Source organism: Loxodonta africana, chromosome 20 (assembly GCF_030014295.1).
Source record: "Loxodonta africana isolate mLoxAfr1 chromosome 20, mLoxAfr1.hap2, whole genome shotgun sequence".
Classification (NCBI taxonomy): domain Eukaryota; kingdom Metazoa; phylum Chordata; class Mammalia; order Proboscidea; family Elephantidae; genus Loxodonta; species Loxodonta africana.
The window spans coordinates 12,213,512-12,230,095 of NC_087361.1; the positions used below are offsets into that span (position 1 = coordinate 12,213,512).

Here is a 16,584-nt window from a genome sequence, read left to right on the forward strand (position 1 = left end):
AACAGCCCATGTGCCTATAATTTGCCATAAGTTTACTGCTGTAATCTAAGAATAAGGAATGTATGGAATACAGGAAGCAGAGAATTCAGGAAACAGAATTCACCAGGAGAGAGGCGAAGGAAAGTTACAGAGTATATAAGAAGGGAAGTCCCAGGATAACAGGCCTAGAGGGCAAGTATCCCAGAATGTGTCAAAAACTAGAGGGTTCCAGGAAGGAGAGCTCCGAGAAAAAAGAACTGGAGTTTATAGGCTACCTGATGTCTTTGCCCATATTGAGAGGAGTTATGTATCTGTGTGAAATAATTTTAGTGAAATGTAAGTGATGACCTGTTACCATCAAGTTGATTCTGACAGCGACCCTATAGCACAGAGTAGAACTGTCCCATAGGGCTTCCAGGGAGCATCTGGTGGATTTGAAGTGCTGACCTTTTGGTTAGCAGCCGTAGCTCTTAACCACTGTGTCACCAGTGTTTCCCTATAGTGATGGTACATGGAAAACTAAGTAAATTCAATGTACATAGAAAATAAGGTAATTATTAATTCCTAGGAAAAGAAAATATTGTGCAAGAAAGGAAATTAACCACAGGGACTGATTGGCTTAGCTTCAGAAGAAACAGAGTTTTGATTCTCCTGGAATCCAGATTTCTGGGGTTCATGGACGTTGGAGTAACCCACCCAGCCCATTGTCCTGAGATGTTGTTTTGAATCTTGAACCTTTAAGAAACTGGTTTCTAAAAGTCAACTTTATGTCAAACAGCGGTCTAGATAAATTAGTAAAGACCATTATGCCTTGGGCATTGTGTTCTTTTGAAGAATTATCTAGATGTTTCCAGAAACAGAAGCTCCAGGGTCAGACTAGAAGCTGTGTTTTAGGGTAAATTGTTATTATATAAACACTGTTCTGGTCTCATTTCCACAGCAGTGTCAATAAATTGGGGCCTAAGAATCTCTGGAAATTCTTTCTCTTTGGAACATTTTTGACTCCCTAGTTGAAATGTTACAAATTGAGAAAGTGTATATTAAATGAAATTCATTCAATTCCTGTTATTGGCTTAATATGATTTTCGTTTTAACAATTCATATAAGAATTAATAGTGATTATGGATTTAACACAATTTGTAGTATAATTAGGAGATCAGTGGAACAAAATAATAGCACAAAATACTTCTATCAGTGGATGTTGTCTGAAAAAAATCAGTGGCAGTAATTACTAGAAAAAAATATCTGCAAGTTTTAAAAATGGTTTCATTGGGGGTTGAGTATTTTTATTAGTATTTTTATATTGTTAAATCTTTTAAACTATGTACATATAGTACCTTGGTAAAAGTAATGTAACTTAAAGGAGATCACTTGCAATTCTACTTCATAAATACAATCATTTAACAGCCCTTCCAGTATATTTCTTTTGATTACTCTATATAGCGCTTTTCTCGTGAGATGTTGTAACATACTTTTTTTCATTACGTTTTTACAAATCATTTGTTATTTTCAAATGTGTGTGTGTATATATATATATTTTGTTCAATTGAGACTATACACAGCAAAACGTACCAGTTCAACAGTTTTTACATGTATAATTCAGTGACATTGATTACATTCTTGGTTATGCAACCATTCTCATCCTCCTTTTCTGGTTGTTCTTCCCCCATTCGCATAAAATCACTGTGTCTTAAGTTTCCTGTCTAATCTTGGGAGTTGCTGTTGTCAATCTGGTACCATACAGATAGATCTTAACACAGTCCCCAAGGAAGACATTCTTTACGAGTTAAGCTATTGTTTGGTTTAAAGAAGACTTCAGGGCATATTTTTGGTTTAAGGTTTAACAGTTATCTCATGGCAATAGTTTCAGGGTTCATCTATCCTCCATGGCTCCAGAAAGTCTGGAGTCCATGAGAATTAGAAATTCTGTTATACATTTTTTTCCTTTTGATCAGAATTTTTGTATAGAATCTTTCATCAAAGTGTTCAGTAATAGTAGCTTGGCACCATCCAGTTCTTCTGGTTTCATGGCAAAGGAGAAGGAGGCGGTTGTTCATGGAGGCAGTTAGTCACACATTCCATATCCTCTTCCTGTTCCTGACTCTCCTTCCTCTGTTGCTTCAGGTGAGTAGAGACCAATTGTTGTACCTTGTATATGGCAGCTTGCAAGTTTATAAGATCCCAGGCACTACGCAGTGAACTAGGAGCTAGATAGAACAGAAACACTAAACGTATTATTAGGCCAGTTAACTGGCATGCCCCTTGAAACCATGATCCTAAACCTCCAAACCAAGGAACCAAATCCCATGAGGTTTTTGGTTGTACATAGCAACCTCAGCACCCACTCTATTTTTTTGTTGTTGTTGTTGTAAATGTATTGGCAGTTGAACTTTTTACAAGTGTACAACTATTTACAACAATTAAAATAATTGGCTGTACAACCCTACCCTTACTCAATGCTATTATTCCGTTACTGTAAACAGAAACTTAGTGCTCCATGAACAGTTACCCTCTTTCCTTCTCCCCCTGCTCCTGGTAACACTAACAAACGTTGATCTCTATACGTTTGCCTGTTCTTGTCTTTTTATATACATGAGATCATACAATATCTATTTGTGATTGACTTTTTTTTGTACTTTATTTTTTAAAAAAATTTTGTGCTTTAAGTGAAAGTTTACAAATCGAGTCAGTCTCTCACACAAAAACTTATATACACCTTGCTACATACTCCCAATTGCTTTCCCCCTAATGAGACAGCCTGCTCCCTCCCTCCACTCTCTCTTTTCGTGTCCATTCTGCCAGCTTCTAACCCCCTCTGCCCTCTCATCTCCCCTCCTGACAGGAGATGCCAACATAGTCTCAGGCATCCACCTGATCCAGAAACTCCTCACCAGCGTCCCTCTCCATCCCATTGTCCAGTCTAATCCCTGTCTGAAGAGTTGGCTTTGAAAATGATTCCTGTCCTGGGCCAAGAGAAGGTCTGGGGGCCATGACCACCGGGGTCCTTCTAGTCTCAGTCAGACCATTAAGTCTGGTCTTTTTATGAGAATTTGGGGTCTGCATCCAACTGTTCTCCTGCTCTCTCAAGGGTTCTCTGTTGTGTTCCCAGTCAGGGCAGTCATCGGTTGTACTTTAGATGAACGTTTATGGAACAAACTAGCTTCTCGTTAAACAGTTAGTACACATATTGTTTTGAGACATTGGTTGACATCCCCACAACCTGTGAACACTCTCTCGTCTTGACCGTGGGCTCCCTATTATTAGCTCTCCTGTCCCCTCCTGCCTTCTTGTCCTTGCCCCTGGGCTGGTGTGCCAGTTGAGTCTCGTTTTGTTTTATGGGCCCGTCTAATCTTTGGCTGAAGGGTGAACCTCAGGAGTGACTATATTACTGAGCTGTAAGTGTGTCCAGGGTCCATACTCTCGGGGTTTCTTCAGTCTCTGTCAGGCCAGTAAGTCTGGTCTTTTTTTGAGTTAGAATTTTGTTCTACTTTTTCTCCAGCTCTTCCCAGAAACCTCTATTGTGATCCTTGTCAGAACAGTTGGTGATGGTGGCTGGGCACCATCTAGTTGGGCTGGACTCAGTCTGGTGGAGGCTGTAGTACTTGTGGTCCATTAGCCATTTGGACTAATCTTTCCTTTGTGTCTTTGGTTTTCTCCATTCTCCCTTGCTTCAGATGGAATGAGACTGGTGGAGTATCTTAGATGATCACTCACAAGCTTTTTTTTTAAATAATTTTTATTGTGCTTTAAGTGAAAGTTTACAAATCAAGTCAGTCTGTCACATATAAGCTTATATATACCTTACTCCATACTCCCACTTACTCTCCCCCTAGTGAGTCAGCCCGCTCCCTCCTTCCAGTCTCTCCTTTCATGACGATTTTGCCAGTTTCTAACCCTCTCTACCCTCCTATCTCCCCTCCAGACAGGAGATGCCAACACAGTCTCAAGTGTCCACCTGATACAAGTAGCTCACTCTTCATCAGCATCTCTCTCCAAGCCACTGTCCAGTCCCTTCCATGTCTGATGAGTTGTCTTCGGGAATGGTTCCTGTCCTGGGCCAAGAGAAGGTTTGGGGACCATGACCGCCGGGATTCTTCTAGTCTCAGTCAGACCATTAAGTCTGGTCTTTTTATGAGAATTTGGGGTCTGCATCCCACTGTTCTCCTGCTCCCTCAGGAGTTCTCTGTTGTGCTCCCTGTCAGGGCAGTCATCGGTTGTGGCCGGGCACCATCTAGTTCTTCTGGTCTCGGGATGATGTAAGTCCCTGGTTCATGTGGCCCCTTCTGTCTCTTGGGCTCATAGTTATCGACTCACAAGCTTTTAAGACCCCAGGTGCTACTCACCAAAGCAGAATGTAGAACATTTTCTTTATAAGCTATGTTATGCCAGTGAAGCTACATGTTCTCCGAGACCGTGGCCTCCACAGCTCTCAGCCCAGTAATTTGGTCTTTAGGGAGTTTGGATGTGTCGATAGAGGTTCCAGACCTTGCTTTGTACAAGTTATTGTGTATTCTTTTATCCTTCACCAAAATTATCACTTACCTTTTTTGTTGTCTATTTAGTGTTTTTCCATCCCACCCTTTCCCTCCTTGTAACCATCAGAGATTCTTTCTTTATATGTGTAAACCTTTTCATGAGTCTTTATAGTAGTGGTCTCGTACAATGTATGTCCTTTTGTGGTTAACTTGTTTTACTCAGCATAATGCCCACCAGATTCATCCATGTTGTGAGATGCTTCACAGATTCATCATTGTTCTTTATTGTTGCTTAGTATTCCATTGTGTGTATGTACAATAGTTTGTTTATCCATTCATCCACTGATGAGCATTTAGATTGTTTCCTTCTTTTTGCTATTGTGAATAATGCTGCAGTGAACATAGGTGTGCATATGTTTATTCCTATGATGACTCTTATTTCTCTGGAATATATTCCTGGGAGTAGGATTGCTGAATCATATGGTATTTCTCTTTCTAGCTTTCTGAGGAAGCGCCGTATTGTTTTCCAAAGTGGTTGTACCGTTTCGCGTTCCAACCAGCAGTGCATAAGAGTCCCAGTCTCTCTGCAGCCTCTTTGTTCAGCATTTGTTCTTTTCTCTTTTTTGCTTGACTTTAATGTGTGGTTTAAGGAATACTGAATTCCTATTTGCTATGTTCTCTAACATTAAGAGTTTGTTAATCATTGCTACAGTAGGTCTAATGGCAAAGATATGATAGGGTTTCCTGGCCATTCGTGTTTCTTAGGATGCCGTTCTTACTGTGTTTGAAGCAAGTCCTGGTTTGAATGGAAAACGTGACCTCTTGGGGCTGTCGGCGCCCCTGCTTAGTCGTAAATGTAACACACTTACCTTTTTCCTGCATTGGATCTTGCTGAACTCCCAACATGGTGGGTCCACCAGAATGTTGTGCACATGGCGCGTCCTTGAATGCCGTAAAGGAATGGTGCATCCTCAGATACTATATGTGATGGGGCAGCAAGGAACTGCAGACACACACATTGCAGTGTGTCTTCTCTGCTCACGTGTATGCTCCAGTGTCCCATGAACATTAACGCAAGTTCAGGGATAAAATGACTGATTATTTCAAGATACTGAAAGCAGAGCCTTAAACCAGGTGAGGGTCCTTTTTGAGCTCAGGGCACCATTTGCTGTGGAGGACTCATGTCCATGAAGCCAACCCTGTATGCAAGTGAAATAAGGCTAAAATGGGTAGTCTCTAAGGGAAAAGAAGATTTAGCATCAACAGGTGAGAAGGAAAGGTGAAGTGCAGCAGAAATCAAGTGTGAAAGGAGAGTAGGGCGGCAGAGCCATCCAGTTTTTCCTTTTGTTTGAATGAATTATAGATTGAAAGTATTCATTGAATTAGTGCTTTAGTACCTCAGAGCATTTTAGTCCTATGTGTTAAGTACCAGGGTTTTAATATTAAAGTATCAGCTGAGTTACCTTACTGGCTCAGAAGCTTTTTGCATTAGCATTTGGTCATTTGCAGGTAGCACATCAATGTACTGGAAAGGTATAGTCCAAGGTAGACTCCAGTGATGATTATTCTTTAGAGTCCCTGAAGCTGTTGTAACCCTAATGGATATTTCAGTTCAAATTTTAGCAAAGTTTACTCGTTTTTCTTGTTTTAGCTGTCCTTTACTCTTTGTTTTTACTGTGAAATATGCACCTACAAAAAAATGAGTTAAAGAGTAATGGATAGTGTTATGAATTGAATTGTTCCCCCCAAAAATGTTCGTCAACTTGGCTAGGCCATGATTCCCAGTATTGTGTGATTGCCCACCATTTTGTCATCTGCTGTGATTTTCCTCTGTGATGTTAATGAGTTGGGATTAACAGACACATAAAGAAATGTTTGGGGTCACTAGCCTTTAGAGAAATGCAAATCAAAAGTACAATGAGATGACCATCTCACCCCAGCGTACTGGCATGAATCAAAAAAAAAAAAAAAACAGAAAATAACAAATGTTGGAGAGGCTGTGGGGAGATTGGAACCCTTATGCACTGCTGGTGGGAATGTGAAATAGTACATCCATTTTGGAAAACAATATGATGCTTCCTTAGAAAGCTAGAAATACCATATCATCCAGCAATCCACTCCTAGGAGTATATCCTAGAGAAATAAAGGCTGTCATATGAATAGACAGATGGACACCCATGTTTATTGCAGCGTTGTTCATAATAGCAAAAAGATGAAAACAACCTAAGTGCCTATCAACAGATGAATGGATAAACATGGTACATATACACAGTGGAATACTAAGCAACGATAAAGAACAATGATGAATCCTCTCACAATATGGATGAATCTGGAGGGCATTATGCTGAGCAAAAAAGTCAGTCACAAAAGGACACATACTCTATGAGACCATTGTTATAAAAACTCATGAAATGATTTACACATAGAAAGAAACGATCTTTGTTGGTTACGAGAGAAGGGAAAGGAGAAGAGGGAAAAACACCAACTAGAGGATAGATAAGTGGTAACTTTGATGAAGGATAAGACAGTACACAATACTGGGGAAGCCAGGACAACTTGATCAAGGAAGGCAAGGTCATGGAAGCTCTACAGACACATCCAAACTGCCTGAGGGACAGAATTACTGGGCTGAGGGCTGTGGGAACCATGGTCTCAGGGAACATGTAGCTCAGTTGGCATAAGATAGCTTATAAAGAAAATGCTCTGCAGTCTACTTTGGTGAGTACCATCTGGGTTCTTGAAAGCCTATGAGTGGCCATCTAAGATACTTCACTAGTCTCACCCCTTCAGGAGCAAGGAAGAATGAAGAAAACGCAAGACACAAGGGAAGGATTAGTCCAAAGAACTAATGGACCACAACTACCATGGCCTCCACCAGACTGAGTCCAGTACAGCTAGATGGTACCTGACTATACCACTGACTGCTCTGACAGAGATCACAGTAGAGGGTCCTGGACAGAGCTGGAGAAAAATGTAGAACAAAATTCTAACTCAGAAAAAAAGAGCAGCCTTACTGCTGGCCTGACAGAGTCTGGAGAAACCCTGAAAGTATGGCCCCTGGACACCCTTTTAGCTCAGTAATGAAGTCATTCCTGAGATTCAACCTTCAGCCAAAGATTAGACAGGCCTATAAAACAAAATGAGACTAAAGGGGTACACCAGCCCAGGGGTAAGGACTAGAAGGAAAGAGGGCACAGGAAAGCTGGTAGAAGGGAACCCAAGGTTGAGAAGGGAGAGTGTTGACATGTTGTGGGCTTCTTAACCAGTATCATAAAGCAACATATGTACTAACTATTTAATGAGAAGCTAGTTCTGTAAACCTTCATCTAAAGTACAATAGAAAAAAAAAAAAATCCCTGTGGAGGGGAAAAAAGTTCATTTTTGAAGGATGTTGAGTTCATTAAAAGGTGACCATATAGAAGGTACTTGATGTTTTAAGTGTAAGCAGGCCTGTGTCGTATACATCTTTCTACCTATACATAGTATGTTTTTACTATGTGTTTATTTAATGAACAAATAATAAATAATACTGGAATGTAAATTCCAAGAACAAAAAAAAGAAAAGCAAGTATCTTACTCCTTAGTAAGCAGTTTTAGGCATTTTTTTCTTTGCTTGTTTAAGAAACACAAAAATGTTAAGGAGTAAAAGCAAAATGTTTTCCTATTTTGAGATAAAAACAGGAGACCTCAGAGAAATCACTTGTTTGGGGCAACCACTTTGGGCCATGCAAATCCTCAGACAAACTTCCATGGAAAACACTGGAACTCCAAATATTTTTAATACAAAAATAAATAAAAGTTTAGGTTATTGGTTTCAAAATAATCATTACAGATTGAAGAGATGAGTGGCATGTCTAAGAATCAATAAGAATAATTCATTTCTTCACTGAACAAATACTTTTCTTGAATAATTTCTAACAAACAGTTGTGCCAGGATCTGGAAATTCAAGGACGACAAGATAGAGTACTACCTTTGGGAACTTCCATTCTAGAGAATTACCCAATTAATTACTTAACTACAATCGTGATAACTGGTATGGAAGAGAAGTACAGCCACTTCTTCTGACCAGATCAGGAAAGTTTTTGTTGACAATATGACCTTTAAGCTGAAATTCTAAAGAAGAATAGGCACTGTCTATAGGAAATGAAGGGAAAGAGGTTCAAGAAGAGGGGCAAAATGCTCATGCTCTGATGTGAATGAAGCTTATTCAAAGAAATTAAAGAATCAACGTGGCTCAAGTGCTTACAGTGAAGAAGAAAGTTGTAGAAGATAAAGATGAGCACTTGGACAGTATATGTATGTACAGTCATGGGTTGCTTAATGTCCACGATATGTTCTGTGAAATAGGACGTTATGTAATTTGGACGTTGAGTGAACACCTAGTTTATCTAAGGCTTCAACAGATTTTCTGCTGCCTTTGCATCAACACACGCAGATGCGTGTGCACGTTATGCAGTGAAAACATTGTTTGGAGTGCTTTAACCACCCAGAAGTAGCACTAAACTCAATATCGTAGACTGGTACTACTTTTTCTTTAAGCATTTTGAACAAGCCTTAGCAGTGATCATCAACGTGCTGAAAGGGATTCATTTTTGTGTTTAGTTCTCAATCTGCACCATTAGCAGTTTCTCCATATCTAATATAGGCCCCTCTCGCATTTTCACTAGTCTTGTAGCTTTCACTGGACCCAATTCTTTAACAACTTGGAGAATCCTTTAACAGATCCTTTAACAGCGTAAGTTCTACTCTGTCCTGTAGGGTCACTATGAGTCGGAATCAACTCAGCGGCACTGGGTTTGGTTTTGGTTTTTTAACAGCATGATGCCCTTCAGATTCATCCATGTAGTGTGATGCTTTGCAGATTCATCATTGTTCTTTATCATTGAGTAGTACTCCATTGTGGGTATGTACCATACATAGTTTGTTTATCCAGCCATCTGTTGGTGGTTATCTAGGTTGTTTCCATCTTTTTCCTATTGTGAACAATGCTGCAAGGAACATGGATGTGAATATGTCTATTCTTGTTATGGCCCCTATTTCTCTAGGGGATATCCCTAGGAATGGGATTGCTGGATCATACGGTATTTCTCTTCCTAGCTTTCTAAGGAAGTGCCATATTGTTTTTCAAAATAGCTGTATCATTTTGCATTCCTGCCAGCTGTGCGTAAGAGTTCCAGTCTCTCTGCAGCCTCTCCAACATTTGCTATTTTCTGTTTTTTTTTTTGATTTGTGCCAATAATGTTGACGGTGAGATGGTAATCTTATTGTAGCTTTGATTTGCATTTCTGTAATTGCTAGTGATTGCTAGCATTTCCTCATATGTCTGTTAGCTCCTTGAATGTCTTCTTTGGTGACGTGTCTGTTCATATCCTTTGCCCATTTTTTAATTGGATTATTTTTCTTTTTGTTGTAGAGGTGTTGGATTTTCCTGTAGATTTTGGAGATTAGATCTTGTCGGATTTGCATTGGCCAAAATTTTTTTCCCAGTATGTAGGTTTTCTTTTTACTCATTTGGTGAAGTCTGTTGACTTTGTTTTATACTTTTTAGAAGATCCAGGTTCTCTAGCTTACCTTCTGGAGTTTGTGTGTTGTTAGTTATGGTTCGTATCCTGTTAATGCCGTGTGTTTAGGAACTCTAGCGTTGATTCTGTTTTTCCTTCTACGATCTCTATAGATTTCAGTTTTATATTTAGGTCTTTGATCTATTTTGAATTAGTTTTTGTGTATGGTGTGAGGTATGGGTCCTGTTTCATTTTTTTTGCAGTTGGGTATCCAGTTTTGCAAGCACCATTTGTTGAAAAGACTGTCTTTTCTCCTTTTGATGGACTTTGGGCCCTTGTCGAAGATCAGGTGACTGTAGGTGGATAGATTTACATCTGGGTTCTCAGTTCTGTTCCATTGGTCAATGTATTTGTTGTTTTACCAGTACCAGGCTGTTTTGACTACTGTACCTGTATAGTAGGTTCTGTGGTCTGGTAGCGTGAGTCCTCCTACTTTATTCTTCTCCTTCAGTAGTGCTTTACTTGTCTAGGACCTCTTCCGTTTGCATATAAAGGTAATGATTAATTTTTCCATGTCTTTAAAGAATGTTGTTGGTATTTGGATCAGGATTGCATTGTATTTGTAAATTGCTTTCAGTAGAATTGGCATTTTCACAATGTTGAGTGTACCTATCTATGAGTACGGTATGTTTTTCCATTTGTGTAGATCTCTTTCGGTTTCTTGCAGTAGCGTTTTGTAGTTTTCTTTGTATAATCTTTTACATCCCTGGTTAGATTTATTCCTAAGTATTTTATTTTTTTAGGGCCTATTGTAAATGGTATCGTTCGTCTGATTTCCTTTTCATCGTTCTCTTTACTGATGTATAGGAATCCAACTGATTTTTGTGTTTATCTTGTATTCTGCTACTCTGCTGAATCTTTGTTAGTCCCAGTAGTTTTCTTATGGAGTCTTTTGAGGTTTCTATGTATAGTATCATATCATCTGCAAATAGGGACAGTTTTACTTCTTCATTACCAATTTGGATGCCTTTTATTCCTTTTTCTTGCCTTACTGCTCTAGCTAGGACTTCCAGAACCATGTTAAATAGGAGTGGTGATAAAGGCATCCTTGTCTTGTTCCTGTTCTCAAGGGCAATGTTTTCAGTCTGTCTCTGTTAAGAATGATGTTGGCTGTTGGTTTTGTATAGATGCCCTTTTTTATGTTGAGGAATTTCCCTTCTATACCTATTTTATTGAGAGTTTTTATCAGGAATGGGCATTGGACTTGGCCGAATGCCTTTTCTGCGTCGATTGAGATGATCTTTTATTTATGTCGTGAATTACATTGATTAATTTTCTGATGTTGAATCATCCTTGCATATATGGTATGTATCCTACTTGGTTGTAGTGTATTCTTTTTTTGCTATGATGTGGAATTCTATTGGCTAGAATTTTGTTGAGTTTTCGCATTTATATCATGAGAGATATTGGTCTATAATTTTGGTTTTTTGTGGTGGCTTCACCTGATTTTAGCATCACGGTTATTCTGGCTTCATAGAATGAATTCGGAAGTATCCCTTCCTTTTCTGTGTTCTGAAATAGTTTGTAGTACTGGTGTAAGCTCTTCCCTGAATGTATGATGGAATTCTCCAGTGAAGCCATCTGGGCCAGGGCTTTTTTTTGTTGGGAGTTTTTTTTTATTACCTTTTCAGTTTCTTCTCTTGTTACGGGTCTTCTCAGATTTTCAACATTATTTTTGGTAGGTAGTGTGTTTCTAGAAATTTTTCCAACAAAATAGTTTTCTGACTAAACATTTCCATTTCTTTCCAGGATTCCTCTGTTGATATTGTTTCAAGCCCACTTTGTAGCCTGTTTACTCCACTGCAGACTTCAGATTATCTATATGCTATGATCGCAGAACTGACCACTGTTCTTCAGGTGTTGTCACAGAGCTATACTGAATGAACAGATGGGCAAAGTGAGATAAGGCAGAAAGCTGGAACTGCTTGCATTTATTAGGATCTTCCTTTTGATATTGATATTAAAATAAATGTTTTATAAAAATCTTTTAAATTGACCTATTTTTGGAAATAAGGTCAAATTAAATCTATGTACTTGAGTATGTAGGCTTAAAACTGTAGGTGATGTACCGTTGTGCCCTTAGTTTTAATAATTTTTTTCTGAATCAGAAAATACTAAAATAAGAATATTTTTATTACAGAAAGAGTTTGCCTTCGTGAGGAGATGTGCAGACATGTATTTCCTTCCACTGCTAGCAGTGCGAATAGTATAGGTGGGCTACCAGGAATCTAACAACTCTACATGGGTTTAACCACAGTTGTAGTCTGCCAAACGGAATTCTGAAGAAAATCCCAATTTAAGTAATACAGACTTTACTTTTTGATGTGTATTTGAGAATGGTTAGGCAAATTTTTTTATGTATGAGATTTACTACTCTAATTGCTTGAAGGACTGAAATTTGGAATTTCTGAAGGTTTCATTTCTTACAGTTTGTGATGAATTCATGTATTATACGATGTCTAGTATTGTGTGTATTAATTATTTATGTGTGTAACAGGCAACTCAAAGTTATGTTGACGAATGTCCTATGGACGGATTTAGGACGAAAATTCAGAAAGACCCTACCTAGAAACGATGCTAATTTATGTGATGCCACCAAGGTGCACTCAGACTCATTGCCTTCGACATCTGTTGACAACCTAGAGGCATGTCAAACATTAGAACCTCTTCACCAAAGCCTTAATTTGTCTGAAAGGTACGTTCAGTATTGATTTTGTTCAACTTACCACATTTGAAATAATACAAATCTAATACTCTGAAAAATAACATTGCTGGAAATGATCTTTAAGAAAATCTGCATTTACAGGTGCGCCCCTAGTCTAATCAGTCTGCAAGCTGACAGTATCAGTTTACACAGGATGGTTTGGCAGTTTATTAACTGGATTGACATGAAATTATTTCTAAAAACAAGTATCGGTGGTTCTTTTATCTTATACGTCATAATGATAATATCCATGTACTCATCTTTTTAGGAATTCATTTATGATACAAAATGAAGATGCGTATGTATACAGGTTTAGCTATAGATACTTGTTTTTTCTTCATCTTTAACATAGCTTTAAATTATTATCTGAGTTCTAACTACGTTATGAGCTTCCTTGTATTTTACATGTGTTTTTTAAAAAAGGAGATGATATTGAAATATTGCCCCTAGAATTCTATTAGTAAATATTCAGTTTAATTTTGAAAGCAAACAAGACCGATTTAGGCTTATAGTTTTAAATAGACTTGTATGTGAAGTTTGGGTCTGGAAGCTAGGAATTAGCTCTAGGGACTTACGATCTGTAACAGAGTTTTTCACTGTGTGTATTTACATTTACAGTTATAGAATTTTTTGCGGGGGGACGTAGGGAGGAAGTACTTTACTTTCGCTTAGAATAATCTGCCATTACCTAGACTTTAGTTATATGGTCTGTAATTTTGAGTGACATCATATAGGTGCTTTAAGCTAAGACATAGGTAAAAACTGCTAACTTTCAACAATTAATTTTTAACTCTGTCAAAACCTCTAAACATAACGTTATATATTAATTTTACAAAAGGACAAGTCTTTAAAAAAAAAAAAGGTAAACAGATAAAAAGCTAAGTTTAATGGGATATTTCTTACTAGATCATACCTGATGTGAATTTAACTTTCTAAAGCACCTTAAATCTTGGAGTCAGACAACTTACATCAGTAACTTATGAGGTAATTTGTTCTCATTTTGCTGGATTCTATCAGTTTTCCTACTGAGCACAGGGAACTCTTTTCCTGCTGTGCTGATAAAAATAAATAAATAAATAAAGGGGCACTTAAAGGAATGGCTCTTCCAATTCCTTTGACTCTTGTGAAAGGAAGCTTTACCATTTTGTCCTGCAAATGGTAGAGAGAAAATGCATCATTCATATGACAACAAACGCATCAGTTCCCTCACCTTATGACTGACCTTTTCCATTTAGAACAGTGTGATATTTTATTGTCTCAAAAGAATAGTTCTTACTACCAGAAATTGTTAGCCACTAGATAATATGTTACACAACATTTACATAATGTGAAATAAAGAGCCCCCAAAATATGTGAATTTGTTTTTTTGCTGTTTTCTCTCATTTTCCTCTACTTCCTGGGTTGAATGACTTCCTTGTCCAGACCTCTTTCCCACACTCCCAGTATCTAAACTCAACTTGTTAAAAAATGAATGTATCATCTTTATTCTAAAAATGTGTTCTGTGTCTGAATGAATGACTCCCTCCTACATCTCATTCTTCAAATTAAAACTTGTGAATTGTCCTCAGCTCCTCTGTTTTCCTTACCCTTCGTGTGTAATCATTTACCTGTCAGTTTCTTGTCCTGTGGTTCCTTGTGTATTGGTATAAGGCTGGAAGCTCTGCCACTGGTATTTCACACACCAGCAGGGTCACCCATGGTGGACAGGTTTAGTGGAGCATCCAGACGAAGAATAAGAAGAAAGGCTTGGTGATCTACTTCAGAAAATTAGCCAAAGGAAATATTGCCTGATACAGTGCTAGAAGGCGAGCCTCCCAGGTTGGAAGGAGCTTCAACTACAACCAGGGAAGAACAACCTCCTCAAAGTAGGGTCGACCTTAATGACAAACCTTCAGGACCTTCATCTGCTAGTATGGCGTGACCCAAAATGAGAAGTAAGAGCTGCAAAAATCCATTAGTAATTGGAATGTGGCATGTGCAAAGTATGAATTAAGGAGAATTGGAAGTTGTCAAAAACGAAATGAAACACTTGGAGATTGATATCCTAGGTGTTAGTGAGCTGAAATGGGTATCAGCTGTTTTGTTTGACACTCATGTGGTCTACTATGCTGGGAATGACATTATTGAAGAGGAATGGCATTGCATTCATTGTTAAAAAGAACATTTTGAGATCTATCCTGAAGTATAATGCAGTCTGTGATAGATTACTGTCCACACGCCTACAAGGAAGGTCAGTCAGTATGACTGTTCTTCAAACTTACGACAGGCCATGAGTGACAGAGGTAAACTGCTGCAATCTGAAATTGATGGAACGTGCAGTCAAGGTGCATGTGTAATTACTAGTGATTGGAATGAGAAGGGTGGAAATAAAGAAGGATCTTTATTTGGAAAATATGGCTTTGATAATAGAAACAACGTCAGAGGTCCCTTGATAGAATTCTATAGACCGACGACTTGTTCATCAGAGATACTTATTTTCAATAACATGATCAACAACTACACACATAGACCTCACTGGATGGATTACACAGTCATCAAATTGACTGTGTCCCTGTACAAAGAGATAATGGAGAAGCTTAATATCATCAGTTAAGACAGAGCCAGGGGGTGACTGTGGAACAGACCATCAATTGTTCACATGCAAGTGTAAGTTGAAGCTAAAGAAGATCAGAGCAAGTCCAAGAGAACCAAAATAGGACCTTGAACACATCTTACCTGAATTTAAAGACCACCTCAAGAATAGACCTGATGTACTGAATACTAAAGACCAAAGACCAGAAGAGTTGTGGGAAGACATCAAGGGCATCATACAGAAAAAAGGAAAAGGTCATTAAAAAAGACAGGGAAAGGGGGAAAAGAGGAGTTATTGCTTATGGAGCACTGAGTTTTGGTTTAAGGTGATGGAAAATTACATTGATTAAGGGTTGCACAGCCAATTAATAAAATTGATGTCAGTAAGTTGTACACCTGTAAAAAGTAGAATTGGTAAAGGTTATGTGATAGAGCCCTGGTGGTGCAGTTTGTAAGAGCTTGGCTGCTAACCAAAAAGGTTGGCAGTTCGAACCCACCAGTCGCTTGTTGGATACCCTGTGGGGCAGTTCTCCTCTGTTCTGTAGGGTCACTGTGAGTTGGAATCGAAATGATGGCAATGGTTTTAGTTTAATATGATGTGATAGATATAGCTGTAACAACAGCAACAAAAAAAGAGTAGCTGCTGAGCCTGCTTATGTACAACCAAACACCTCATGGGATTGAGTTTCTTGGTTTGGAGGTTTAGGGTCATGGTTTCATGGGACATCCCTGTTAAGGGCCTAATATTGTGTTTAATGCTTCTGTTATACCCCCAAGTTTGTTACGTACTGCCTGGGGTCTGGGGTCTTAAAAGGTTGTAAGCAGCCATCCAAGGTACAATAATTGGTCTGTATTCACCTGGAGCAACAGAGAAAGAAGAAAAGTCAGGAATAGGAGGAGGAAATGGCTGTACGGCTAACTGCCTCCGTGAGTAACTGCCTCCTTTGCCATAAGACAGAAATAACTGAATGGTGCCTGGCTACCATTACTGAATGTTTTGATGAAAGACTGTACAGAAGAGTGTTGATCAAAAGGCGGAAAATACAGAACAATTCCCATGGATTCCAGACTTCCTTGAGCCGTGGAGGCTGGGTGAACCCCTGAAACTAATACCATGATAAAACCTCTTTTTTTCTTTTTCAGAGATTATCATTAAACCTTAAACCAAAAATATCCTGTGAAGTCTTCTTTAAACGAAACAGTAATTTAGCTTAATTAGTAAAGAATGTCTGCCTTGATCATTGTGCTCTTTTAAGAACTATCTTTATGTTATCAGACTGATAATAGCAACTC

General features: G+C 38.5%; 1 protein-coding gene across 6 annotated transcripts in view; it reads left to right on the top strand.

The window, feature by feature from the left end:
• SENP7 (SUMO specific peptidase 7) overlaps positions 1-16,584 on the top strand; it is a 174,173-nt gene that overhangs the window by 60,742 nt on the left and 96,847 nt on the right. For 4 of the 6 annotated variants that reach the window (XM_064273043.1, XM_023559054.2, XM_010598610.3 and 1 more), the window contains exon 5: positions 12,514-12,711. The exons of the other annotated variants lie outside the window; for them this stretch is intronic. In XM_064273043.1, the coding sequence (XP_064129113.1) occupies positions 12,514-12,711 (198 nt within the window). The remainder of the gene's footprint in view (positions 1-12,513; positions 12,712-16,584) is intronic. 6 annotated transcript variants of the gene reach the window in all.